The 27,579-nt window shown below is 46.8% G+C and overlaps 1 protein-coding gene across 6 annotated transcripts; it reads right to left on the reverse strand.

Moving 5' to 3' along the window:
* Window positions 1-410: 410 nt before the first annotated feature.
* On the reverse strand, window positions 411-26,785 carry OSCP1 (organic solute carrier partner 1). Of its 6 annotated transcripts, XM_067725524.1 has the most exons (12): window positions 26,563-26,717; window positions 24,430-24,502; window positions 21,271-21,300; window positions 17,335-17,489; window positions 12,884-13,051; window positions 12,292-12,372; window positions 5,166-5,269; window positions 4,581-4,709; window positions 3,972-4,041; window positions 1,987-2,126; window positions 1,006-1,069; window positions 411-765 (listed from the first exon to the last, which is right to left on the reverse strand). In XM_067725524.1, the coding sequence occupies exons 2-12, from the start codon at window positions 24,455-24,457 to the stop codon at window positions 649-651; spliced, it is 1,086 nt and encodes a 361-aa protein (XP_067581625.1). In that variant the 5' UTR covers window positions 24,458-24,502; window positions 26,563-26,717; the 3' UTR covers window positions 411-648. The 6 variants fall into 6 exon arrangements, with proteins under 6 accessions (XP_067581625.1, XP_067581622.1, XP_067581626.1 ...); XM_067725521.1 differs by lacking the exon at window positions 24,430-24,502 and having other exon boundaries at window positions 26,563-26,783; XM_067725525.1 differs by lacking the exon at window positions 21,271-21,300 and having other exon boundaries at window positions 26,563-26,716.
* Window positions 26,786-27,579: the final 794 nt, after the last annotated feature.

Here is a 27,579-nt window from a genome sequence, read left to right on the forward strand (position 1 = left end):
TTTCCATATGGGATAAGTCCACACTACATATGGATAGAGAGACGTGCGGAGAACCACAGACACCCACACGCTCTGCGCGGGGCCTGCCTGAGGCTTCCCCGTCACGGCCTTGCTTCCTCTGCCTCTGAGGTGACAGTTCGCAGTGTGCCAGGGAGAGGAGGGCTGTATAAACTGGGCCCCGACTGCTTGAGGCAACTGCCTTTTCCACTTACGTCAAACTCACAAGGCAGAATACATCCGGGAAAGCTCCGAAGTTTTGTGATGATTCACAGGCATCTGTGAGCGGTAGGTCCCCCGGGCAAAGCTGTAATGAAAACGGCAACAGGAGCGCCCTCTTCCTGACTCTCAGGCGTGACCCTGTGGCTCCGGATGCTTTGATTGCCATAAGACTAGCAAGAACATGGGAAAGGTCCAGTTTAAAAGCCAGAATATATTTTGCTGAAAATATGAATGTGTGTGTGCCTTCCAGAGACTGTGCTCCCTGAGGGAGACCCGCACAGTTCATTAGGACATAAACAGGAACAAGAGGTAAGGAAGGGCTTCACTTAGTAGAAAACTAGCAGCATCATTTGGCTCCCTGGGGACATCCCCCAGGGTCCTCATCAAGCAGCCTCTCCGCAGGGGGAGGGTCGTGCCTGGTCAGCACAGCTATAACTCATCCATCATGGCAAGCAGGTCATCGCCCTTGCTGGCGCTCCGCCTTGGCTGGTCCAAGATCTCAAACTCCCCCATGATCCGAGCCAGCTCTTCGTTCGTCTGCTGGTCCTGTGAGAGAAATGAGAGGTGGAAGGGAATGAGGAGGATGTGTGGGCACCATGGCCTCTTTGTGCAGTTGGTAGTTAATTTTCCCACCACTGTGACGCATTTCAGTTCCTCACCTGTTTGTCAGAATAGGGACTACATTACGTGCGGATTAGAGAGGAGAAGGGAGGGCCTTTGAAGTTCAATGTTATTATAAGATGAGGAGGGGAATAAGATTTGACTTGTGTAATCTCCTGCACACACCTGAGTAGCTTGGATGTTGATAACTTCATAGAATAACTCTTCTGGCCTGGTTAGCGCTGCCTGTCTGCACAAGATGGTAGAGAAATGGGTCAAAGGTTAGGGTTTTCTCCCTGCTAGTGTGGCAAACTGGCCCTTGATAATTTGGCAACCTATTTTTTCTGCCTCAGCTTCTGCCCTTTCCATTCCACTTTCTACCCTGTCCCCAACCAGTGCACCCTACACTCCAAGAAGTCCTTTTATGTCTCTGTGCCTTTGCACGTACTACTGCCAAGAACGTTTTTCCCCTTCCTCTGCTTGGCAAACTCCAAGACCCAGCTCGGTTGCCAACTCCTTCAATCCGCGGGCGCAAAGTCAGTCGCCGTGTCCCCCACTGGAGTGTTTATGACATGGCGCTCGAGTGACTTGTGCACGTGTTCGTGCTCCTACGACACTGGGGGTGCCTGAGGACAGGTCCCAGGTCTTCCGCTCCATCTGCGGGTCCCCACACGTACCACAGCACCTGCCACTTCAGGGGAGAGGGAAATAGAAGGCAACCCCCATCCCAAATATTTGGTTGTGAGGAGCATCACATGAGATCACGAAGGCAGAGGTGCTCTGTAAACTGTAAAGCGCTGTGTCAGTCTCAGTGAATTGCCACCACTATTGGTTCTGGGGGAGACTGATCCCAAAGATATCATGCTCCGACCTCCTTCCGGTTTACCAGTCTTTTGTTAACGTGATTATCTTGACTTCCAATTCTCTCATTGAGTTGTACTTTGCTAAATGAAACATTAGAACTGTTTTTTGAATGAATCCACAAAGTTCAGGCTATTTAATACTGGTGGATTCTTCTTTAACTAGGTTATTGAGTTTGCTGGGATTTCATTTGTGGTCTTTACATCTGTGTTTATAAGTGTCATTGGTTTATAACAGTCATTTTTCGGTTCTTATCACACTTAGGATTTTTATATAGGTCTTTAAAGAAACAGGCTGAAAACATACTCTTCCTCTTCGTCAGTGGTGAAGAGATTCAACCGGAATCCTGGCTCAGGGCCACTGGGTTTCTTAATCTCCATGCCTCCTATCAGCCTGGCCAAGAGATTCAGCTCTTCTTTAGCAAGAGGGTTTGGAGCAATGCTTTCCTGCAGGAACAATTTCATGATTTTTAGCCACATGAAGGAGATCACATTTTCTGCTGAGACCCCAGAGCCCTGGGGTGGTATTATATAACAAGGCAAAACGATAACAGTTTAAATTACTTCTGGGAAGGACTGGGTCCAAATGAAACATAGAAAACAGGCTTAACCAAGAGAGAAATAACCTCTGTCAGAGGCAGAGGCACTCTAACAAGGCACAAACCAGAGAATCTCAAGATGAGGGGAAGGCCCCAGGGACCCCCATTCTCCTCAAATTACCTTCTTCCTTGAAGGAGAACGTTGCTTCTCCTTCAGGCAATCTAGTTCCCCCAGCCTTTACAAGTAGGAGGCTCCAGGTCCAAGGGCACTCATTCCACGGGAGTGACCACACTGCGCTCAGGTGGTGCCCGTGCACAGTCCCTCCCCCCGTCCCCCCACCGAATCCCTTCCGTCCTGTGGCTTCCACTCACACTGCCTGGTCCCACTGCAGCCTTCCCCCCTCCTCCTAACCGGCTCTCTCTAACCCAGCCTTTCGCTGCTTTGCCTCTTGAATCAGGCCCCATGTCCCTGCCCAGGCGAATCTCTGACCACTGCTGCTATCACGTTATGATCTAGCCATGTGGGAGAGACGCTGCCTCCCCGCTTCCCCCAGCACTGTGCCTCTGGGTACCTTTGCTCATGCTGTCACCTGGGTTTGTATGCCTGTTTCTCCCTCTGGGCTATTTAGTATCTTCTTCACTCTACAGCCTCGCTTGAATGTCTCCTCCGCTGAAAAGCCTTCTTGTTCCCTGTCCCCCGCTCCCCGCCCCCCCTCCACAGGACATGTGTTCTGACACAGCTCTTTACTCAGAATGCTCAGCGAGCGTCTTTCGTCTTCCGCCGTGTTGTAGTTATTTGTTCCATCACCGTCTTTATAAGCCCCTTCAGGATGGGACCACACCTAAGCCAGCTCTGTGTCCTGGGAACCCAGCCCATAGACGTAGTTCAGTAAATGTTTACAGAATGACTGAATATTCCATGATTTGTCCTATAGCTAGCTGGTAGCTAGTTCAGTGAAAATTTGTACAACAGAATTCAGAGAAGCAAAAACCCCATTTTCAACTTAGCTTCCACATCATTACACAGGAAAGCACTGAAAAGGGATGTTTTAAGGATCAGAATACACACAAGTGCTAAACTCAGCAACCACAGACCTCGTGACACCGGTACAATGCTATTTCACATGTCCTGGTGTGTGGTTCCTGCTTAATTATGGTGGGAGCCAAGTTTAAAATTACCTAATTAGTCAGATCACTGGAAGTCTCCATGAGAAACTGTAATTAAAAACCTGTGTGATGGGGACTTCCCTGGTGGTACAGTGGTTAAGAATCCGCCTGCCAATGCAGGGGACACGGGTTTGAGCCCTGGTCCAGGAAGATCCCACATGCTGCGGAGCAACTAAGCCCGTGCGCCACAACTACTGAGCCTGCGCTCTAGAGCCCGTGAGCCACAACTACTGAGCCCACGTGCCGCAGCTACTGAAGTCCATGTGCCTAGAGCCCGTGCTCCACAACAAGAGAAGCCACCGCAATGAGAAGCCCATGCGCCTCAATGAAGAGTAGCCCCCGCTCGCTGCAACTAGAGAAAGCCCGTGCACAGCAATGAAGACCCAACGCAGCCATAAATAAATAAATAAACAAATACAATTTAAAAACAAAAAACCTGTGTACTGGTAAGGCGGAATGGAGAAGATTGCAAACAATGAGGGAAATGTTGGCCAGCTCTGAAATCTAGAGATCCCTCTCTCTCCCCGTCCAGACCCTTGTATCTAGAAATAAGCTATGAAGGTAAACAAGGGAGGCAGAAGCTTACCTGTGTCTGTGCAGCTAAGTTCTCTGATGCTCCAGACATATGGGTTTCCACGGGCCGGTTCACACTGTACCTGGTGGCAACAGAAAACCACAAAAACATTGTCCAGCCCTTTTACCCTGACTTCCTTCTAACTCGTAAATATAGTGCATAGTTTTTATTTTGAGGCATTAAAAAGTGTCCAGAAAGGTGCTGGGAATACAGAATACAACTAAGTGGGTGTCAACCACTCAAATTTTGCTTCTTCCCCAAACAAAATATCTGGGAAGCTGTGTGGAAATTTTTTCTCTGGCAAAATAATGTGTATCACTGAAAAAACATGATCGGTACGTGAAGGCCAGGCCCTTTTGGATGGCCACTGCAACAAAGGTTTTGGCTAGCTCTCTTGCATGGCTATTTAACAGTATTTATCTTTTCAACTTGTTAAGTTACCTTACGTTGGGAAATCTGAGGTGGCCTTTGGAAACATCGGGGCTCTGCATGCTGTATATCTAAGGGGAAATTCCTCCAATTGTCAGCAGGGATTTTTCACAGCAGAAGTCAAGCTGGTTTTTTAAGTGAAGGGGCCTCCGTTGGACTTGAATTCATTTGGGGAAGGAGGAATTTGCTTACATATTAGTTCCCAGTTTCAGGACTCGGTCTCCATAGAGTTCAAAAGACCCTTCTTTGGGGGCAGCGACATAGCTCCCGCCGTGCTTGAATTCTACCTTCCTCACTTCTTCGCCTTTGTTGTTGAACGTCCTACAATACAAAATAGGACGTGATGACGTGTTCTCCAAGCTTGGAGAGTCCCGGAGGCTTCTTTAATCTTGGTACTATGGGACCAAAGGGAATTCACGCACTGCTTCAAGAAAAACATGCTGGTTGATATAATGATAGTAATATACTAATAATAATAATATTTATTGAGTACATGTTATGTGCCGGGTGCTGTGTAGCACTTTGGAGCATTACAGTATTATCTTATTCATCCTCACAGTAAACGTTCAATAGATGAAGAAATAAATCCTGGAGAACTGGGTGGTTTGTTTCAAGTGTCTGCGAGGTGACAAGCTGGGATTAAACCTCACCTCCTCACTGCTGTGCTCAACTGAAGAAAAGGAGGGGCCCCAGCAGGGCTACATTCTACGTGGTGGCCCAGATACTGGTTTCCCAGCACCCCAAACATTGGTCTGACAATTACTGTTGAGAATTTACCTGATGAGTCCGGGAACTTTGGTTCCCCAGGGAAGAGGCCCAGACACTGGCAACACAAAGCGACCGTTGGAATTCTGAACTTTGTCCTTTAGAAATATGGACACCTGGAAAAAAAATACTTATTGTCATTTTTCTTGGTATATTTCCATAGACATATGCATTCTGAGGATGGAAAGTGTGTAATGGCTTAAGAATGCTACCTGAGAGAGAAAAACTCACCGTAACTAACACCTGCAGAGGTGTAGTGTTTTTACACAGAACTTCTTTGGCGCCACACATCAAATCTTCCAGGTGAGTAGTGCTACCCCCCTGCCTTAATGAGGAGGCTGAGGTTCACAGAGTGAAATGACTCGCCCAAAGAGAACAAAAAGAGACAGGACCAGGATCCAAAACCAAGGTTGACTCCAAATTCCACACCCATTCCTTGGTTCCTTGCAAACTTTCCATACAGCTTTGAGGCTTGAGCTATAAGAACCTCATTATCTCCGTTTTACAGATGAGGAATTGGTGGCTCAGAGGTTAAGACACTTCCTCTAGGCCAGCCAGCTCATAAGGGGCAGGGCTGAGGATTCAAGCCCTGGTGTTTCTGACGCCAAGCTCTCAGCTATGTGCTGGACCGGTGGATCCAGCTGGCATTAGAGTCTGAAGGTCTCCTCTGTGCCTGAAAACCCCACGTGATGCTTACTTCTACCCCTTGCTTTGTGCGCTCTGTATTCAGGTCTTGGGCAGGTTAAATCCCATCAAGATTGTAGCAGTTAATCAATTTTATTGGGGACTTCCCTGGCTGTCCAGTGGTTAGGACTCGGTGCTTTCACTGCTGTGGTCTGGGTTCAATCCCTGGTCGGGGAACTAAGATCCCGCAAGCTGTGCAGCACCGCCAAAAAATAAATGAATAAATAAATAAATCAGTTTTATTGGAGCTTAGCTTCCTCATCTGTAAAGTGAGATACATTTGAAGGTCCCTTGAAACTCTAAAATTCTACAAGATTACATTAGTAATATCATCAAGAATAAACATCTGTTGCATGCAAGGCAGTGAAAGCGCCAAGTGGTAAGGATTTGTATGCTGGCGGTCGGGCCTGCCGACGTTAGACTGCCCAGGCTCACAGCTCAGCTGGGCCTCTCCTTGGCTCGGGGTTTTTTGGTAAGTTACACCACCTTTCTCTTTGGTAAACTGGGGATAATAACAGAACCTATTCAATGGGTTAGTTGACCACTATGTCAGATGATGAACAAAAAGCACTCATCACAGAGCCTGACACATAGTAAGTGCTCAATAAGAGCTAACTAATATTCTCAGTATCACAGTCTAATTGGGCACAGGGCACAGCATAGAATGGAAAAACGACGACACTATAAAACACGATATGCTGAATGGAATATGCAGATGAGCCCACTGAGGAGAATGACCACAGGCAGAGGGGGTGGGTAGGTGCAACTGCGGGTTTGGAGCCGGGCCTGGAGGAGGAAGGTGGGTGTGAAGACACTTCAGAAGCAGAGATGGGCAGGCACAAGGCATGTTTTGGGGAAAATGTGTACACTGGGTTGGTTGGAAGGTTTGGCTTTAAGGAATTCTTAACCTTGAGATTCTGTGACCAAGGGATATGAATATAAGCATGGAGAAGGAAAATTTTGAGAGAGAAGTGAGACCATATGTAGGTACTGGACTCTCTGTTAGCTAATTCTAACAGGGTTGACTATATCATAGATCTGAAATGTACAAATTTAAGTGTGTTGACCTGAGAATCTGTCCTTGGCTGGATGGGACTTTGGGGTCTGCCTGCTTGCCCAGCCCCTCTGCTGACCCTCAGCTGTAGGGGTGACTCTCCCGTGCCCTGTTCCTCTCACTCCACCCTTTTTATTCCGAGGTGATCTCATCTACACCCACGTGCCAGTATTCACCTCTGCGCTGATGGCTCCCAGATCTGGAGCTTCCACTCCGTCTTCCCCCCCGGGCATCTGACCCATCTACCCCATTGCCTATTAAACGTGTCCACCTATGGGTTCCATGGGATGCACCTCCAATTCACCCTGCTCAGAACAGGGCTCAAGCTGTCTTCCCTAACCTGATCCCAGTGAATGACACCATCAGGTCACCAAGTCAGCAGTCTGAGTTCCCTGCCCACCACCTTCCCATGGCCCTTCAGTCGCCAAGCCCTGCCCACCTGGTGATCACTTCTGTGTCTGGCCCCTCCTCTCTACCCTGCTCCCTAGTGCAGACCTTCATCACCTCCAGCCTGGCCTCCACACTGGTCTCCCTGCCTCCGCTCTCCTCTGTGTTTCATCCATCCTCCACTTTGCTGTTAGAGAGACTCTTCTAAACTCCTATCTGACCGTGTCCCTCTCCTGCTTCGCTGGCTCTCTGCTGCCTGGCAGATAATGTCCAGTTGACCCTTGCTCCTCTCCGCAGCCACGCTCCTCCCTGAACCCTGTGTTCTCGCCATACTCGATTGCTTGCAGCCGGTCCCCCGTGCCAATTACACCAGGTGGTTACATGCCTGTGCCTTTACTGAGATGGTGTCCTCTTAACCCCTCCTCCTGTTTTCCCATGGTCCTGGTGCAAACCTATTTCTTTTCTTTTGTTCTTTCTTTTTGTGGCCACACCACATGGCTTGTGGGATCTTAGTTCCCCGACCAGGGATCAAATCCGAGCCCACTGCAGTGGAAGCATGGAGTCCTAACCATTGGACTGCCAGGGCCCCCAAACCTATTTCTTTTAAAAGCTATTGGATCCTCTATGAAGACTCCCTGATGCTCTTGGGTAGAGGTGGCCATGGCCCACGTTGTGTCCTCTCTCTTCACACTCTTCTGGGTCAGAACCAAACATACCCAAGGTACTTAGTGCCCTTGCCCTTCTCTGATGAGGTCCTGAAGCCAGGACCCACGTTTCCTATGGAAAGAGGGAATGAAGGTCACGGAGCTGTGGGGCTGGAGTGCTGGATGAGACATCTCCATGAGCACCCACATTCCACAGGACGATGGTAGGAGTCAGGTGGCCAAGAGGAAGTGAGCCAGGGGTGTAAATGCTTGGTGAATGTGGGTGAGTGGCTTGGCAGCCGGTTTCAGCAGTGAGGGATGAGTGCAGGGCTTTGGATGGTGTAATGGTTGCTGGACTGGCCTTACAAGAGGAGGGCTAAGTTTGTGAGGGCAGGAAAATAATGATCGGAAGGTGAGGGGGAGAAGCTGGCAGAATGACTGACTCTGCTTCTCACATCCTGCCTGTGGATGAGGGAGAATGACCGGCCTCCTTCAGGTGGCCAGAAGACTTCGCACACCGTCTCTCTGCTGTACGCTGAGGATTCCCACATTTATGTCTCCAGCTTGGCGCTCTCCTCTGAGCTCCAGGATTAGGTATTCAACTACCTACTTGACTCTGCTACTGGGAGAGCAAATCCAATTTAAATAGAATTGATTATTTTTTCTACTCAAATACACTTCCCTTCAGCCCTTCCCCCACTCAGAAAAACGGCACCAGCCACTTAGGAGTTTCTCTTTCTTCTTCTTCCCCTCATTCCCCACATCTAATCTCTTAGTAAATCTTACTGGCCCTGCCCCGAAGGTATATTCCATATGTGTCTCCACTGCTGGCACCTAATCCCAGTGCTTTCATTTTTACCTAGATTTTGTAACCGCTGTCCTACCTGTACCCTTGTCCCATTTAATTCATCTTCCAGACACAAGTCATGTTACCACTCACCTTAAGATGCTCCAGACCTCTGTTTTACTCTTATAATAAACTCCTTTACTAGGGTCTAAAGCTAAGTCAACTGGTAGGTAGGTACCAGTTTATTCATGACTGGCATCTCTTCTGATTAGTTAGTGCCCATGCTGCACAGGTGGTTAACTTTATTTTAAATATCACCCCTGCCTAGATATGCTCCATCCTCATTGGCTTTCGCTCTGTCCAAGGAGCATATCATGCTTTTTCCTACCTAATGGCGTTTGAACCAGCTGTCCCTTCAGGTTAGATGCTCTCCCCTGAGATCTTTGTTATTACACTCTCAACTGAAATATCTGTCCTCAGAAAGGCTGTCCTTGCCTCTATCGTCTACGGATGTACCGTCCAGTAATGGTAGCTACCAGTTAAGCATGACTATTTAAATTTAAATTAAATCAGTAATTCAGTTTCTCTGTTGAACTAGCTATATTTCAAGTACTCAACAACCACATGTGGCTAGTGGCTCTCATATTGGATAGCACAGATACAGAACATTTCCATCACCGACAGGAAGCTCTGTTGGACAGTGCTGGTCTAAGGCAACATCCTGTCCCAGTTGCCTTCTATAACTTTACTGTATATGGCCACCTTCCTAAGAGTTATCAGAGCCATAACACGATTTACGTGTCCCCCTTGTCTCTACCTACTAGCACGGAACCTCCTCAGGGCAGGGCCTCTGCCTCGTTCACTTCTGTATCTCAGGACTGAAAACTGCCTGGTGTATTTGTTAGACGGCCTAGTTTTCCAGGGATGAACTGTTTCCAAGTGGAGTGGATAATGGAGTGGAGGTGTAAGGACCATGCTATGAAGAGGCGAAGATGGAGTTGTTTTCCAACAACTGGAAGAGGGGGAGTGCAGGAAGAAAGTCCATGATAGAAGACGCACGTGTGGGAAGGAGCATTCGGAACGGGGTGGGTGACCTGAGGGCCCACCTTTTAGGAGGCAACTCTGGAAGGGCTCTGGAGAGCTGAAGGGGGTTGGGACTGGAGATGGTTGTACATAACTGCTCACGACTCCAAATGGAATCGGTCTTCGTGCAGCCTCTGGGGCCTGGGGCACAGGTCAGCCCACTTCACGTTGTTTTGTGATATCACAGAAAGCTTTGGACATGAGGGTGAGGAGTCTTGCATTTGCTTTGGTTAAACAATGAGCAAGGGAGTTTTCGGAGCTGTGTTTTCTTGATTTAATTAGTTTTGCTAACAAAATCTAAAAGCTATGAAGGTTGTTTTGAGCACAGAGAGAATCTGTATAGGCAATCATAACTTGCAGCTGAGCAGAAATACCATTAAAGACCAGATTTGGAAAAGCAGCCGGATGTTACAGACCAGTGGCTGAGTAACGTCAGGATATGTGATTCCGATTTCTCTTGATGAATATTCTGATGTTTCATTGCCTGCCCATTTAGCAATTAAAGCTTAATGTATTTTGTGGTTTAATATATTTTAATGATTTTGTTATAGGCTTATTATTAGGAAAGTCTTTTTATCATAACGAATTTTATCTTGCCAGAACCGAGAAATCAATAGGCTGCTTATATTACTACAGTCCATAAACTAATGTCCAAATATGCAGTCTTGACAACCATATGATGCAGAGTTTTTAATATTTAAAGCAATGCGAAACTTAATCTTATTTGTACTTTCATATTTTTAATTTTAATTGGTGACTATTACAGATCTTAATTTATATTGATGTTATTATTGCTCCATCCATAGCAAATGAAATTATTCATGGGGGTTAAAAATAAAATTGGCCTCAGCGTTGAAATCTATTTGTCTTTCCCTGTCCACAGGAGGGAAATAACAATCAGGTTCTAAGCATATTCTATTTCTTCTTTTTTTGAATTTTATTTTGTGAATATGTTACACATGCACATATACAAAATTTAACAGGTTCAAAGGGTGGGAATTCCCTGGCGGTCCAGTGGTTAGAACTCTGTGCTTCCAATGCAGGGGGCACAGGTTCGATCCCTGGCCGGGGAACTAAGATCCCACAAGCCGTGTGGCACGGCCAAAAAAAAAAAAAAAGAAAAAAGGTTCAAAGGGTACACGAGGGAAAGTCAGTCTCTCTTGTATCCCTGTTCTCCATGCAGTTCCCCACTCCCAGGAGCCAACCACTGTGACCAGTTTCCTGTACATCCTTCCAGAAGCATTCTATAGTGTATACATATATATACAAGCAAATACATATATATTACATGTGATGGTTCACTTAATCCTCCTGAAAAACCCTAAATTAGGTACTATCATTTCCACTTTTCAGATGACGAAACTAAGGCGCCAGGGAAGTAACTTGCCCAAGGTCATGGAGCTGCGCTGTAGGTGGGACTCAAGCACAGGAGTGCCTGACTCCCGAGCCTGGGCTCATTTTGCTGTATCACCCACCCTCCCATACCAGCGTGTTAAATTCTGGGAAGGAACAAAGTCCTGTGCCAGAGAGACAGGCCCCAAATTCAGAAGCTCAGAAATGTGTTTTTCAAAGTTAGGGTGTGGAACTGTCTGGAGGAGGCAGGGTCAACTGGGAGGCGAGAGCCAACAAGAAGTATGAAGGCCTGAGCTGGGCTGGTGGCGACAGGAATGGAAAGGAGGGCGTGGAGAGTGAAAAGGCAGACTCGATGGGCCATAGAAGCAATTAGAAGATCAGAGAAGGGAAATCAAAGGTGTGATGCTCTGGTTCTGAGCCGAGCGAGTGAGGGAATGGTGGCGCCCTGAAAAGAAACCGGAAGTTGGGCAGGACTTGAATTGTGGAGACTAGTTTAGCTACAGACATTAGGTTGTGGGCATGGGGGAGTGTCTCCCCAAGCGGGTGGAGATGTGGGTCTGGACGGCAGGGCTGGGGCAAGGGTTGGGTAGAGGTTAGATGTAGGAGTCATAGGTGGAAGGGTCAGTCGGCAGCCAAAGTGGGGAGGAAAGCGATTCCTCACGAGCAGGGGGTGGGTAGAGGCAGAAGGGGGAAGGTTTGGAGACAGCAGGAGGGGGAGGAAAGAGTGAAAGACAGAGAGATGGGAGAGGTAAGGGAAGGCCAGGACGGTATGGTGCCAGGAAACTCCATGAAAGGCGACAGTTTCATGCAGCAGGAGGGCAGCCTCCTGACAGCTCAGACACTGGAGAAGTCAAGATGATAAAGGCTTGAGAAAAGGTTTTGGAATTGAGATCAGGCTGGTGGCCTGGGAAAGCAAGGGAAGAAGCCACATTTTAAAGAAACACATAAGGTAACTGGGAGGGAATGGTGGCATCACTGTCTTCCTTGGTCCATTGAAAAACTGCTGAGATTTGCTATGAGCATGGAGCCAAACACCGAGGATGTTGCTAACTGGGCAGAATCCCAGCCTTATCTGCCCTGAAGACTTGCACCCTGTCTCCCCAGGACAGCAGCGGCAGGGTGCTCCCAGGCCGCCGACTCACTCACCCTGATGTGCAGGTCCTGGAAGAAGATAAGGAGCGTCTGCCGGATCAGCTGGAACTCCCCCGCAGAGAGACCCCCGTATATCTGCGGAGGCAAAGCAGATAGAGGCATTCCACTTTCAGAAGTGAGATGGAAAGTGCGGACAGGCGGGGGTGGGTGGGTGCCCAGGGATGGGAGCCAGAGAGCAAGGAGAGGACTCAGCTGCTGGGCAGGCGGGGCAGGAGGGCCAGCACTGCACCCTCGCCTGAGGGACAAGCCCCACGGTGGCACACCGAGCAGCGTGCACTTTACCTCCCCCGTTCCCCAAGATTCTATAGAACATCCACCACCAACTCCCCTTCAGAAAAGTTAGGGGAGAACAGCTATGCTCTGTATCATTGCTTCCCCAATTATGAAGGCAACAGTGAGAGGGTATAAGATGATAATGTCTCTTGTGTTTCCAAAACGGATACCTGTAGATTTTGAGAGTTTTCTGGGAGAGGCAGGTTTTGTCATTCCTCACCCTGTTCTCTTTGTCATAGAATCTGCCTGTCCTTAACAGAGGAATGAGAACGAGTATTGGGGCTGAGAGGTGATAAACTGACGATACGCTTACTTCAGTCAGCTGCTGGAAAGTCTCATCCACTTGATGCAGGATGGTTGGGGAGTCTCGGATGAATCCCTTGATGGCATCTAAATGATTGAAAGTGACCAGCAACACATCCTTGGGACGAGGACACAGCAATACTTGATATTTGAAAGCCATTGTCATCAGGTCATAGAGCTGCCAACCCATACATGAATAAAAGAAATAGGACCATAAAGGCAGACATCAGAACCTCAAACGATGATTCAGGCGGCACTTACCGGAAACCAATTCTGGGCTTATCATGCAGCTCAGTGACCATATCTAGTCATCACTCAAACCAAGACACTGTTGAGAGTAAAAAGGGGTGATAGTAATAATTAAGCTGGGACAACAGGAGTAAACCAGGATATTCCTGGGCAAACCAGGATTTCTGGTCAGCTTACATGTATTGTTGATGGACCACACGTGAAACAGTACGGGCAGCTGGGGGGCCCTGGACAAGGTGCTGGACGTGGAGAATGAAAACCCAAATTCAAGCCCTCCTTGCTGCTGACTTGTTGGATGGCCCCGGCCAAGTCTCTTCGCCTCTCTAAGCCTGAGTTTTCTCATGCGTAAAAAATATTCCTGGGACTCCCCTGGAGTCCAATGCAGGGGACACGGGTTTGATCCCTGGTTGGGGAACTAAGATCCCACATGCCACGGGGCAACTAAGCCTGCACGCCAGATCTACTGAGTCCGTGCACTCTAGAGCCCATGTGCCACAACTAGAGAGCCCGTGCGCCACAACTACTGAGCCTGTGTGCCACAACTACTGAGCCCGTGCGCTCTGGAGCCTGTGCGTCACAACTAGAGAGCCCATGTGCTGCAACTACCGAGCCCGTGTGCTCTGGAGCCTGCACGCCACAACCAGAGAGCCCAGACACTGCAACTACTGAGCCCGCACGCTCTGGAGCCCGTGCACCGCAACTGCTGAGCTCGTGCGCTCTAGAGCCACAACTAGAGAGAAGCCCGCGTGCTGCAACGAAGATCCTACATGCCGCAACTAAGACCCAATACAGCCAAATAAATAAATAAATATTAAAAAAAATACTCCCTAATTTCCCAACAGAACAGCTGAGAGGAGTAAATGAGAAAACACATGTGAAAGTGGCAAGAATGAAGTTCCACGACTGTATGAGATGAAAAATGAAACTTAGTAAGAGATCAACAAGCCCCAAGTATGGTATGACCACCCGTGAAGATCAGAGGTGAGACACTGGTGAGGACCAAAGTGGTCACGTAGGCTTTGTGGAAGAACTGGGCCTGCTACAGACTCAAGGCAAGGTTCCAGCTGGCTGAGGGAGGGGAAAGGCACTCTAGTGGAGGGGAACAGCATGCGTGAGGGTCTGGAGGCAGCCATAGCCATGCTATTTTCCTGGGAGAAAGAGTAGAGCAGCCTGACTGGAGGGGATGGTTTGTGTTCGGGGTGGTGGGAAATAAAGGTGGGTACGGCAAGGTTGGAGTATTAGAGGTTTTAGAAAGATGGACAAGATAATTTAGACTAGATGTGGTAGGAATTAGGGGGCTACTGAAATGCTCTGTGCTGATGTGATAAAAGTAGTAATTAAGTGAGATTGGTGACTCTGGCCATGATGAGATGCGAGAGAAGGGAGAGACTGGAGTGGGGAGGATTAGCTGGTGCCTGGCTCCTAAGAGGGTGGCAATAACATCTACTGATTGTATGAATGAAAAAAATTTTGTTGGAGTGACCCAGATGGAAGGCCTGGAATAAAGATGGTGGGGATGGATAAGGAAGGGAAAAGAAGAGCATGTGACCCTCAGGAGGAAAGCTGTCAGTACATGGTGCTCGCCTGACTGGATTCAGGAGACGATCTGAGCGCTGTCCAAAAGGACCACAGCATTTCCAACTTAGTGCCTGGGAGATACATGATGCTACGACAGAGGCAGGGGAGTTTGGGAGAGAAGGTATGGACACATCTGAGGTGGGCTTGGGAATTAAACTACAGCCACCTGGGTGCTGTGCGAGCACGTGGATATGCATGGCCTCAACTGATCCCCTTTAATTTCACAAGAACTCTATGAGGTACGTATTATCCCAAGTTTAAAAATGAAGAAGCTTGCTAATTTCACATAGCTGGTACTTAGTAGTAGGGTGAGATTTGAAACTAAAGACGGTCAGATCCTGAAGCACGTGCTAGAACCCTCTACACGATCCCCTTTCTCCAACATGCAGATGAACATCTCGCTCAGAAGGTGGCATACGGCAGGAGCAGCCTGGTGTGTGCGTTTGTGTGTGTGTGTGCGTGTGCGCGTGCATGTGTGTGTGCGTGTGTGTGTGCGTGCGTGTGTGCGTGCGTGTGCGTGCGTGCGTGCGTGCGTGTGTGTGTGTGCGCGCGCGCGCGCGTGCGCACACACGCAGGTGTGTCTGATACTGGAGATGTAGATTTAAGACTCTCCATCATCATCATCAAACATTAAGTACCTGGGACGTCCCTGGTGGTGCACTGGTTAAGAATCCACCTGCCAATGCAGGGGACATGGGTTCGATCCCTGGTCCAGGAAGATCCCACATGCCGCGGACCAACTAAGCCCGTGAGCCACAACTACTGAGCCTGTGCGCCTAGAGCCTGTGCTCTGCAACAAGAGAAGCCACCGCAGTGAGAAGCCTGCACACCGCAACGAAGAGGAGCCCCTGCTCGCCGCATCTAGAGAAAGGCCACACGCAGCATCTAGAGAAAGCCCGCACGCAGCAACGAAGACCCAGCGCACCCATAAATAAACAAATAAATAAATTTATAAAAACCAAAAAACATTAAATACCTGTTGTGTACAGGGCACTGTGCTAGGAATAAAGGATAAAAACAGGTATAGGATGAAGAAGTGAAAGTTCAGATGAGTTATTCAGTCAATTGCGTCTCAAAGCTATTGGTAGAAAGAAGACTTGACCCCAGGGTTTTTTATTCCAAGTTCTGTGTCCTTTCTCAGTGGAAACCTAAACTTTCTTAAAGGCAGAGGGAGAGGAACAAGCAGAGAAGAGAAGATACCGAACATTTATCGAACATCTATGTGCCAGGCCTTCTTGTGTCATTATTATCTACGTTTCTCACTTAATCTTCCCACTAACTGATGAAGTAGCTATTATTATCCCCATTTTATAGATGAGAAAACGGAGGCTCAGGGAAAGCAAGTAACTTTCTAAAGGTAAGTGGCAGAAGGTAAGAGGGCATAGTTAAAGGCAGTCTGTCTCTCTGAGGTTTCCAGGTACCAGCAATGAGACAGTGCTGATTTTTGCACACCTAGCACCCACTGTCAGTCCTCATGATTTATAAAAATTCACATAATGAAGGGACTTGAAAAGGAATTACTATTATCATTATTTTAAAAACTAACTGAAGTCCATGTATTATTCAGATTTTATTAGTTTACCCTAGTGTCTTATTTCTGTTCCAGGATCACACATTATATTTAGTCATCATGTCTCCTTAGGCTCCTTTTGGCTGTGGCAGTTTCTCTGGCTCTCCTTGTTTTTGGTGGCCTTGACAGCTTTGACGACTGGTCAGGTATTTTGTAACATGACCCCCGAATGGTATTTGTCTGATGTTTTTTTCATGATCAGCCTGGGGTTGTGGGTTTTTGGGAGGAAGATCACAGAGTCAAAGTGTTATCCTCATCACATCATATCAGGGTACCACCACATGGCTTATCACTGTTGATGTTATCACCTGGTTGAGGTAATATTTGCCATGTTTTTCCACTGAGAAGTTAGCTGTTTTCCCCCTCCTTTCCATACTGTCTTCTTTGGAAGGAAGTCACCAAGTGCAGCCACATTCAAGCAGTGGGGAGTTATGCTCTCTATTCCTGAGGGCAGAGTATCTATATAAGTGTTTGGAATTCTTATGAACAGGAGATTTATCTATTCTCTGCCATTATTTATTTGGAACTATTCCTTTTAAAATCAGAGTACCCAAAAATTGGTTTCGCAAAGAAACAGATATGTATATATTATAAATATTGGGTTGGCCAAAAAGTTCGTTTGGGTTTTTCCGTAACATCTTACATCTTTACATCTTCCATAACATCTTTGGGAAAAACCCCAACGAACTTTCTGACCAACCCCATAAAGACTGAGCAGTTTTGAATTTGCTTTAAAAAAAAATGCCTGGTTTGCAGAGCTGAGCTTTGTTAAGGAAGAAGCAGAATTAAAGCTTTTAGGGTTGGGTGCTTGTATTGGGTTAAGGTGTTCCTAAACATGGACATGCAAATCAGCACACTCTTTGGGTGACACAATGGAATAAACAACACAGGGGTTGGTGCAGATGACTTCTGAGGTCCTTCCCCACTTGAAACTCAAGAACAACCCATGTTTACATGTGCCTGTCTTTTGCCAGGCACCACTGCATACGTCATCTCATTTGATTCCAGTCTGTGATCGTCCACAAGAAATGCAGCCCAGGGGACAGAGGCAGCTGTCTGCTCACCTTATCCATGCTGGCCTGGTTTAGTCTCATGATGGAGGCGTGAGCCAGGCGGTCGTAGACTGTCCTCAGGGCCTTTTTGGAGTAGAGCTCTTGGGGTTTGAACAATTCCTCCATAAACTTTCGATTGAACATGGTTGAGATGATGTCATTCAGAACTGTAGAGACAAGAGAAGATGCAGCTGAACAAGGTACTGGCGGAAGCTTTATTCAGGAAATGCTCCCTGTGTATGAATGGAATGGAGGAGCCGGGCCTATGTAGGGTGGGGATGTGGATGTGTTTGGTGAGATCTGCTCCCTGGGGAGAAACCACACAGGTGTCCCAGTAGAAAGCAGGGTCAGGAGTGCTTTATGAGAACATCTCAGGGCAAACACACATGTGACAATGTACAAATACGCTGTGCTTCAACGGTTACAAACCACTTTTACATACATTATCTCACTTGGTGATAGGGGATAAGTTTCTTCTTTCTTTAAAATAGATTCCTATTAGAATCTTTAAAAAAGATTCTTTTCGATGAGAGCTCTACCTTAAAATGATAAACAGCATCATGCTGTTTTGTTTGTTTAGCAAGTTTATAACATTTTTACTTAAAATTAAATTTTATAAAAATGGGACCTCTAATGGTAATTGACTCTTTTTTGTTTTGCAAAACAGTTTACAAAAATAGACAAGTCTACACACTGGTTAGAGATTAAAACTTTTCTAATGTTTCTATAAGATGTGTACTTCAGATAAACATTTTAGGATGCCTTAATTTCTATATATGATTTATAATATTGATATTATACTGTAGTGATATGTCTCATACTGTTGTTCAGATGGAAAATGTCCATACGGTGAGAATAAAAGGTCCTAAGGCATGTGCACACCAAAGTTTCTACAATTCTAGTTTTTCATTCACTCATTCATTTAGATATTTTGTGCTACTCAAATAACATTAGTTGAGGGCTAGGAAAACCCTTTGGTGCAAGAAATAAGAATGGGTATGGTTGAACACAGATTATTCTTAATTAAGCCAGATATATTCCTGCCTAAAGGTGAGGGTATATGGATGCTGAGACTATACATTCATAGTAATTAAAATTTGAAAGAAAACTTGTTACTTAACATAATTATACAAAATCAATTATCAAACATGGGTGATTATTGCTGAAAGATACAGATGCCTCTTTCTCTTGCCACACAGAGGACACACCAGGTGACTGGCTGTGGCCTTGTATCTTAGAGAGTGAAGGCAAGGTCATGATTTCGGGCACCCTCTCAACCTGTAAGTAACTGATAGACGTACACTGAGGGCTCAGGCCAGCATTTTAAAGTATCTCAAAGGGCAGTTTTGGGGAGAAGCGGGGAGCTGAGGGCTAGTCGTACTTAAATCTTAAATGGAAGGGCTACAGAGAGAGGGGAGAGGGGGAAGGGAAACACCTCCCTCCCCACTCCCCCCACAAGACACAAAAGAACGAACTGACTCTGACTCCATCCAGAAGTGTTGAACTCACACTTGACCTTTGGATTTTACTCTATACTCCATCCCATTAGTGAGGAAGAATCACATCCATTACCAACACAGGGCATCCCTCACACTGGACAGTTCCAACCCGGGGCAGCTTACCCTCGGTGTGCACTAACATTTCCCCATTGTCTCCCTAGAGACAGATGAACTCTTCTGGGTTTGCCTCAAGCACAGCCTTTTGCCTTTGACCTAACCAAGCAAGGACCTGCAATAAATTGGGCTTTCTGACATTTTTCTTACCACAGCCTATATAACATGTAGAATTTGCAAGGAAATAGCTACAAATGGAAAGACACGTATAAAGCCTCAGAGGAGAGAATCTGAAGAATTTTCCATAGGTGTATGTAGGCCAGGGAGGAGTGCCAAAGAGGAAGAATTCAAGTTAAAGAATCACACCAGCTCTGATTATGTTCACGCTTACAAAGAGCTCCCATTCCCCTAGGGGCTGAAATATGTCCCTAGGGTCTTTGAGCCTTTAGCAGAACCTAGGAAATTAGCTTAGACTCAAATAAATCAGCTCTAAAGGAAAGACAATCCCAAGGTGATTGTTAGCCACTCTGGCAAAGTAAAAAGCAAAATGAAGCCTTTCCCCCGGGGGGAAGTGAACAAGCTATGTATCACCATGGCTCCTTGCAAGAGAACTTCCAGAAAGTTCTCCTGCTGGAAAGAGAGCACAACAGGCCCTGTCCCTGTGGGCAGAGCACTGAACACAAATGTCCCCAAGAGGAAATGGCAGTTTTACTGTTGGGCCCGGGCACCCAGAGTGCCCACCTTTCACTTAATTCTTTGGGGGCACAAATTAACATGCTTATATCTCACAGTGTGCTTCACCTGGCACTTGGTTGACGTGGGCCTGCTGAGTACCAGACACTGAGATGAACAGCAGGGCACAAAGAGGAAGTAAACTTTGTCCTTGCCCAAGAGTAGCAGCCCGCACCGTATTCAAGTTAAACCTGAGAAATAGTTTTAACCCGATCTGTCAGTTGGTGCCGGTGTTGGTTTCTGGCACTCTCACGAGCTCTGCATACTTTCATGAGGCAGGAATGTGCTAGCAGCCAGATTTCATCAGGAGACTAAAGCCAGGGAGTGGGGTGGTTTTTCACAGGTGCACTGGAAGGGTCAACAACTGAGTTCTTCACATAACAGGCTTCTAATACCGGGGTCAGATTATGAAGTCAGGTTCTGCTTATTATTTTTGGACGCTTAAGTTAAGATAAATTCCAGTGATTCAATTACTTACATGAAGAGTCTTCAAAATCCATGCTTCTGCCGTCTATCAAGAGGTGGGCCAAAAATTGCTCAAGAGAAGTGGTGAAAGATGGTTGTGAAATATCATAAAAGAGTGTCAACCACTTCGATTGGGCTTTTCTTCGAGCCTGGCCTGATGAAATAATTCTCTTGATGAAAGCAACTGAGTTTTTATCAGCTACCTCTGCTGTAAATTTTATTGTTTATGGGAACATACAACTTGGAACCAAGGGTGAAACAGAGAAGCTACTACTTCTGGATGATTACGATGTTTTGAAGCCTTATTATGTTCCAAGTACTGGGCTTAGAACTTTCCATGCATTATCTCATTTAAACCCCAGGACAGCTCTGAATTATTATCCAATTCTGTCAAGGGGGAAAACTGAGTCTTAGAAAGATTAAAGTCCAAGATGACACAGCAGACGGTGGACTTGAAATTAGAATGGGGTTGTTTGATTTTAATGCTTGTGCTCTTAAATATTATATACATTATCTCCTCAGCATACTTGGTGCGGGGAGAGCACTTAAAATATCGAGGACGTTGGCTATGACGTGCATAAACTATACCCAAATGTCAAATGATGGAAGATATTTGTGACAGTTAAAGGTGAGAAAGGCTAAGGTTTTATTCTGAGGAATAGACAGCTTTTTCAGGTTTGCTGCTAGTTGTAGGTGAAGAGGAAACTGAAGATTTGGCATGATAAGGCCATAGTGCGTGCGTGTCATGCCTTCTGCACGCAATCCCAGCGGCCATGCAGCAATAGGCTTCCATTTTTCTCGGTTGTTCAACAGATATCTCCGTGTGCTAAGCAGAACAGCTCTTAGGCTACACGATGCTATCACAGAATTGTTTTAAGGATGACTAAATAGGACAGTCTATCCAGAAATATAGCTACTGCTCCAGCTATCCTTGCAAAGCTTGGAACTGATGAAAAGGGACAAATACCTCAGGTGCAATACGGTCCTTTGGCCAATGTTTCCTTGGTTTTCATCTTCCACTCTGTATTTAGTTAAGTAAAAGATTCAAATGTATAACCGATGTCTCAGCTAAAGAGAAACTCATACCTATTCTTTTATTTGGAAATATTTAGAGTGGTCCCACTTTAAGCCCCGCTGATGAAGGACTGGGTGAACCTGTGGATGCAGACTGAATACATGCAGCCCCGAAATAGCATACCTCGTTTTCTGTCCACCTCTGTCCATTCATCTACATGAAGCATATAAAAAGAAAACACCAGTTCATGAAGCAAGAACGTTATTTTCAATGAGGCTTTAAAAATACCAATTCCAGTTACCTGGCTTATGAAACTTTAGTTTTCATGTTTGCATTAACGTTTAATGCAAATGCTCTGCCTTCCATTTGAAACTCTTAAAAAGGATGATGGTTAAACAACAAGTTCCAAAAAAGCCCTAGGGGGGCTGTTATCTTACAGAGGGTGGCTTAGGAGGAGAGGAAGCTCAGGAGGACTAGCTACCCTGGGGTTTATCTTGAAAGGCTCAAGAAGTCATCCCCTCTAACACTCTGAAAATACACATCATTCAATACAAGGCTTTTAAAAACACTAACTTCCACAAGGAAGAATAACCCCAAGAACAGGGAGAGAAAGGATCTTCTTTCTTCACAACCAGATTTTCTTATTACTGTAAGATTTTGCTTTCTAGAGTACAGACAGAACTGCTCAAATTAAAAAAACTTGAAATGTGAATTAATAGGGAAAAAAGTCTATTTGTTTCTGATTTACTTTTTATAGAGAGAGGCGTGACTTCCATGTAAAAAGAGGGAAATAACGATGTACAGAAAGCTCCTGAGGACAAAGGTAGTCAGGGAGATGCCAAGAAGAGACCAAATAAGGAGAAATGTACTTGGCTAGAGAAACCTGTGAGAATCAAGACCCTTTATGGGTTGAGACCTGGCCCTACCACTTACTAGCTAGATAACTTCAAACAGCTTGTTTAACCTCAGTTTCTTCATCTGTGAAAGGGGGATGATAACTGCACCTACCTTGTAGGGTTGTTGTGGGGATGAAACAGACACATCAGGCACTTAGCTGGCTTCTCTCCTAATTCTGCTTTCTCTACTGCAGAACTTTGGACACCACCCATAAAGGATGGTGATTTTTTTTTTCCTTAATTTTTTGGGAGAGATTACAATCTAGAGAAACCACCCACAGATAAACAGAGCTCCACACACATCCACATTTCAAAAACATTTTGTATTTTGGTGTAGTTTGGAAACATTTGCACTAGATTGTTTGAGAGGTGATTTCTGAGGTTATAAGCAAAGCATATATGTGCCTTCAGTACACAATACTAACAGCTTCGAAGAGATTGGCCTGAAAGCACAGCCAGTGCCATGTCCTAACTAACTGCAAAGGGTTCCCATTGCAATGTCAGACTCCGCTGGGAAAATTCATCATCTTTCTCCCACAAGAGTCACAGGGTTTAGGAGAGAAAACACTGGGGAAGCAGCACCAAGAGTCTGGCCTTCTTAAAGCAGATGCTGGCTTCTTTGGCACAATGTCCGCATCTTCTATCATTTCGTGGCATTTATTTTACAGGCGGTCTTGCCTGATAGGCTTGTGGGAATTCAGAGAGATAGAGCTGCAACCCTCCTGAAGGTGTGTTTGGGAACAGAGGGGCTGCCAGGGGCTCACCTACCCTAAGGGACAGTGATTACCTGCTGCTGACAAAACAGAACTGGCTAACACATGCCCAGGGCTACCAGGCACTCCCGCAGGCAGTGACAATCAGCTCCAGCAGAGGTCTCTGTAGTGCTGTGTGCTCCTGGCCCACTTCCTCCTGAGGATCGGGGAAGGTAAAGGATGCCCTGTTTTTCTATTATTTCTCCAGACGACTTGTTTGTGACAATTCCACTTTACTTATATTTGGAGTGGGAGGTAGGCCCAAGGATATCCAGAGCTGCCTGTTAAACTGGAACTAGAAAAATAAAAACAGAACCTCACGGCATTCGGTTGCTCAGTACTACGCTGTGATCTGCGCATCTTGGGAAAATCACTTCATGGCCCCATGCCTCAGTTTCCCCTTGTCAGCTGAGGAACGTAGACAAAACGTAAGAGGGTCTTACTGATGAGTATCTTTAAGAGGGTGGGAGTGAGGCGAAGGCAGCTTTTATTATTCTCGCAATTGCTTAAACATGGGACCGCATTCAATATGCAACACTCAAAAGTTGCCCCACAGAGAGAGCACTTCCTTTCTGTTGAATTCTAAACTAGAGGCTGCACTGTGGGGAAGAACTGCAAGATCTGCACTGGCCTTGTGGGAGCAGGATGGCCTCCAGGAGACCAATTAGTTGTATAAGGCAGTGAAAACATCTAGAAGAAATACGATTTCCATTCAAAGCTTCAATGAGGACTAGTTTACCGTGTCTGGTGTTTTATAGGCCTCTGTGCAGGGGCATTTGTCACAGAGGCCCCTGCTCCTGCAGCTACGCCAACTCTAAGTGGTGGAAGAGATGAGTGTTTCTCGATGTTTTGAATCCCGCACTCTCTGCCCTGCTTTCTCGCTCTGTCTTCTGCAGGTCCTCATCAACTAACTACTTTCTGTCATTTCTTTTACAAAATCAGTGGTTATACTGTATTTTTTTTTCAAACCTCTCTGTCTCCTCCCAATCTTCCAGTCCCCTCCCTACCCCACTCCCCCCTCAAAGATTCTGACACAGTCCCCTCGGGTATGGAAGTACAGGGCAGCAGTTAAGGATACGGGTGAAGAGTATGAGCTCTGGAGTCCGATGACCTGGGTTTAAATCCTTTACTCTTCCTCTTACCAGCTATGTAACCTTGGGCAAATTAGCCTACTTTCTCCATCTGTAAAATGGGGACAGGACTATTACCTATATGATAAGATAGTTGTGGGGATTAAGGTGTTCAGAGACGTCTATGGTACATGGTAAGTGCTTAATAAATGTTTTTTGGGGCTTCCCTCGTGGCGCAGTCGTTAAGAATCCGCCTGCCAATGCAGGGGACACCGGTTCGAGCCCTGGTCCGGGAAGATCCCACATGCCGTGGAGCAACTAAGCCTGTGTGCCACAACTACTGAGCCTGCGCTCTAGAGCCCGTGTGCCACAACTACTGAGCCCATGCACCTAGAGCCCGTGCTCTGCAACGAGAAGCCACCGCAATTAGAAGCCCGCGCACTGCAATGAAGAGTAGCCCCCGCTCGCCGCAACTAGAGAAAGCCCGCGTGCAGCAACGAAGCCCCAATGCAGTCAAAAAAATAAAATAAATAAATTAAAAAAAATGTTTGTTGTTGTTGTATTAGGAAGACATATCCCCCAGGTTTAGAATCAGTTACTGGACAGACTGATCAAAAGCCCTACCTCCAGTGAATGTGCAGAAGGGCTGCATCAGGCTCCACCCAGCATCTCACATGGCATCTGACACTCAACCCAACTGTGGAAGGAATGAGTGGAAGGAATGAGTGAAGGTGAATTATGAAAGGTGGCTGAAACTCCCTGAAGCTGTATCTAGCAAACCCAGAAGGACTGCAGCTCCTGAACACAAAGGAAGCCAGTCCCCTAGTATTCACAGGGTCTTGCCCAGACTGCCTCCTGAAAGACTGCACCTGCTACTCATTGGGTTAAACGTGTTAAATACATGACCTCATTCGATCATTACAAATTCATTGTAAAGTGCATATTATTATTCCCCTTTTATGGAGAAAGAAACAGGCTTATAGAGGTTACACTCCAAGGTCGCACAACTAGTTAAATGGCAAAATTGGAATTGGGACCCATATCTGTATGACTCCAGAGAGCATGCTCTTAATTGCTAATTTACACTGCCTTCCAAGATGTAGACTACCAGTCCAAGAACTACCTGTCAGCTCACTAGTGCCAATAGCCCAGATGAAATCACATAACATAGTGCCAAGGAAAACAGAACCCTTTTGAGGAAGAAATGGCAATGTCATACAAAACAGCAGTTCAACAAACATTTACCAAGCACTGATTTATTCTGTTGCAGGCATTATGCTAGGTGCTGGAATACAAAGATGAATAAGACAATCACATGGGGGAGACAGACGCATATACAGACCATTTCAGTATAATGTGGCCAGCGATAAGGTAGAGAGGGACACACTGGGGTGCTATGGGAGTATGCACAGGCCCTTTCCCATGCGGAGATGAGAGGGAGATGGTTCTTAAGCTGAATAATGCAAGATGCAAGGGGATAACTAGCATGGAAATGGGAGGTGTGGGGTAGAATGGGAATTACTAGCATGCAAACACGAATGAACATGCTTTAAATGGAGACCTACAAGCAGTTTGGTATTAAGATACACAGTAGGAGGCAGGCAGTGGTGAAAGGTGGGACTGCAGAGGTGGACAGAGGTCAGATCAGGAAGGGCCCTGAAATGTCCTGCCAAGGACTTGGCTTCCATCCAGAGAGCAGGGGAAAGCTGACAAAGGGTTTCAAGTAGCAGGAAGTGTGGAAGGATTTGCAGTTTAGAAAGCTCACTGGCAGCAGCGTACAGAATGAATGGAGGAGGTATGCTATAGGGAGTTCTTTTATCTCTTTATGCATGGACTTGGACTCAGTTGCACAGATACAGTAGTGAATATCTGAATATATATGCTTAACATCTGAATTTGTATGTTTAACATCAATAGAGCATACAGAAACTGTTGGATAGAATAAATGTTTTAACCAGCGGCTATGTCAGTTACCTTTGTACCAACTTTTCTTCCTCTACCTTGAAATATAATATCTCCTTCATAGTTAATCCAGGAAACTTGGTGAAAACAGTTGTTGGTTGGGAAGAGGGGGAAAAAGGGAGAGAAAAGGGGTGGCAGAGAGTTCTGAGTGGACATTCCTCTGGGGTTAGATGTGCTGTGCACGGGAGGCACATTTTGCACTTTAGAAGCTCTCATATCATTACTTCCACAATTGCATTCTCTCCAAACAATTGTGAAGGGAAAAGATTTACAACTTGTCTTCTATTTTCTTATTTATCTATGTTACTTCAGAACCTCACCTTTCGAGAAATAGCTTCTGAACTTAGCAAGACTGGCCTCCAGTTTATGAAGGAGGATACCACACAGAGGAATGGAGGCTCAGAAGCTTCCCTGGGGGGAAAGAAGATGCTCGGACTAGCAGAGTGTGTCGCCAGGTGGTGGGCCACTGGGACTCCCACATTTGGGAGGGACCGGTTGTCAAGAGAGATTGGGAAATCATCTCCAATTTAAGGGGATGAGTAAATGGCGGGGGGGGGGTCAGGTTCCCTAATAATATCCAACGGGGGTATTAAATCCCTCCGCGGTGAAACTATCTTTTGGGGACTTTGCTCATGAGAGCTCTGCCTGGATGGAGCTGTGGGTTGTGAAAGAGGTCCATGGCTACGAGAGAGCAGGGTGCAGGGGTGTTGGTCAGTCTGTAAAGGGGCCTGGCTGGGGAGCTCTAGCTGCGAGAGCGGGGGCGGGGGCTGGCTGTGCGGGCCTGGTCCCTCTCACCTTTTCGGGCCTTGTCTCCCGGGATGTTCTGGGCTCGCAGCCGCTGATCCAGGATGTAAAGCATCTCCCCACCCAGGTTCAAGAAGAGCAGCGGTAGCGTCCGCACCGACATGGTGTCGGAAGCGAACGCAGCTGGTACAGAGCCCGGAGGTTTGGTAGCCAGAGGCCTGGAGGCCCGTCAGACGCATCCTCGAAGCCCGGTTGCTAGGCAACACGGCGGACGGCAAAGAAGAGCCAATCAACAGGCCGCTTGTTGGGAGGAGCCAGGGGGCGGACGCGTATTGGGCGGGGCGGCGAAGACCTACAGGGTAGATTGGTCCGAGCCGGAGGTGGGTGCGGCTTGGGCCTTAGGCACGCAGCGCCTGTTTTGAGTTTCTTGAGCCCCGACGGATGGGTGAGAACCCGGCAGGGCTGGCGGCCCGGCTTCTTTCACGCGGTCACCCTCACCCCGCCGGCCCGCGTGCTCACGTGCCCACGTGCCCCTGAACCAGGGAAACCCAAGCAAAACTTTAGAGCAGACTCCGGGCAGACAGACCTGGGTTTGAATCCCAGCTCTGCAGTTTCCTCGCTGTTTGACTTGGGGCAGGTGTTTCGAGCCTGGGCTTCCTCATAGGAAAATGGAGGGGACACCCACCTCCCAGGGTTGCAGAGAGGAGTTACTGCGATCACAAAATGCCACGAAAGCACTCAATAAAATGGTAACTGACTTTTAGGTGGGGGAAGGACCTATTTGCATTTCCTCCCTAAAAGCTACTTGGAGTGTAGCCCCCTCCTGTTTCACACACCGGGAAGCAAACCAGGCCTGTTCACGTCTGTCCCGCTGTCGGAAGACGCGTGCTGGGGGCTCTCCGAAGCTACCCCCCACGCTGTAGAGCAGGCCTGGCATCCAATTCTCTGCTTTGAGGGCAGTGACCACATACTTCACCCCCATCTTGAGCTCCAGGATCACATTTTCATCACCTGTTGCACATTTTTACTTTGATGAGCAACCATTTCTGTAAATTTCAATACTTCTAT

The sequence above is a fragment of the Pseudorca crassidens genome, chromosome 2, assembly GCF_039906515.1.
Source record: "Pseudorca crassidens isolate mPseCra1 chromosome 2, mPseCra1.hap1, whole genome shotgun sequence".
NCBI classification, from domain to species: Eukaryota; Metazoa; Chordata; class Mammalia; order Artiodactyla; family Delphinidae; genus Pseudorca; species Pseudorca crassidens.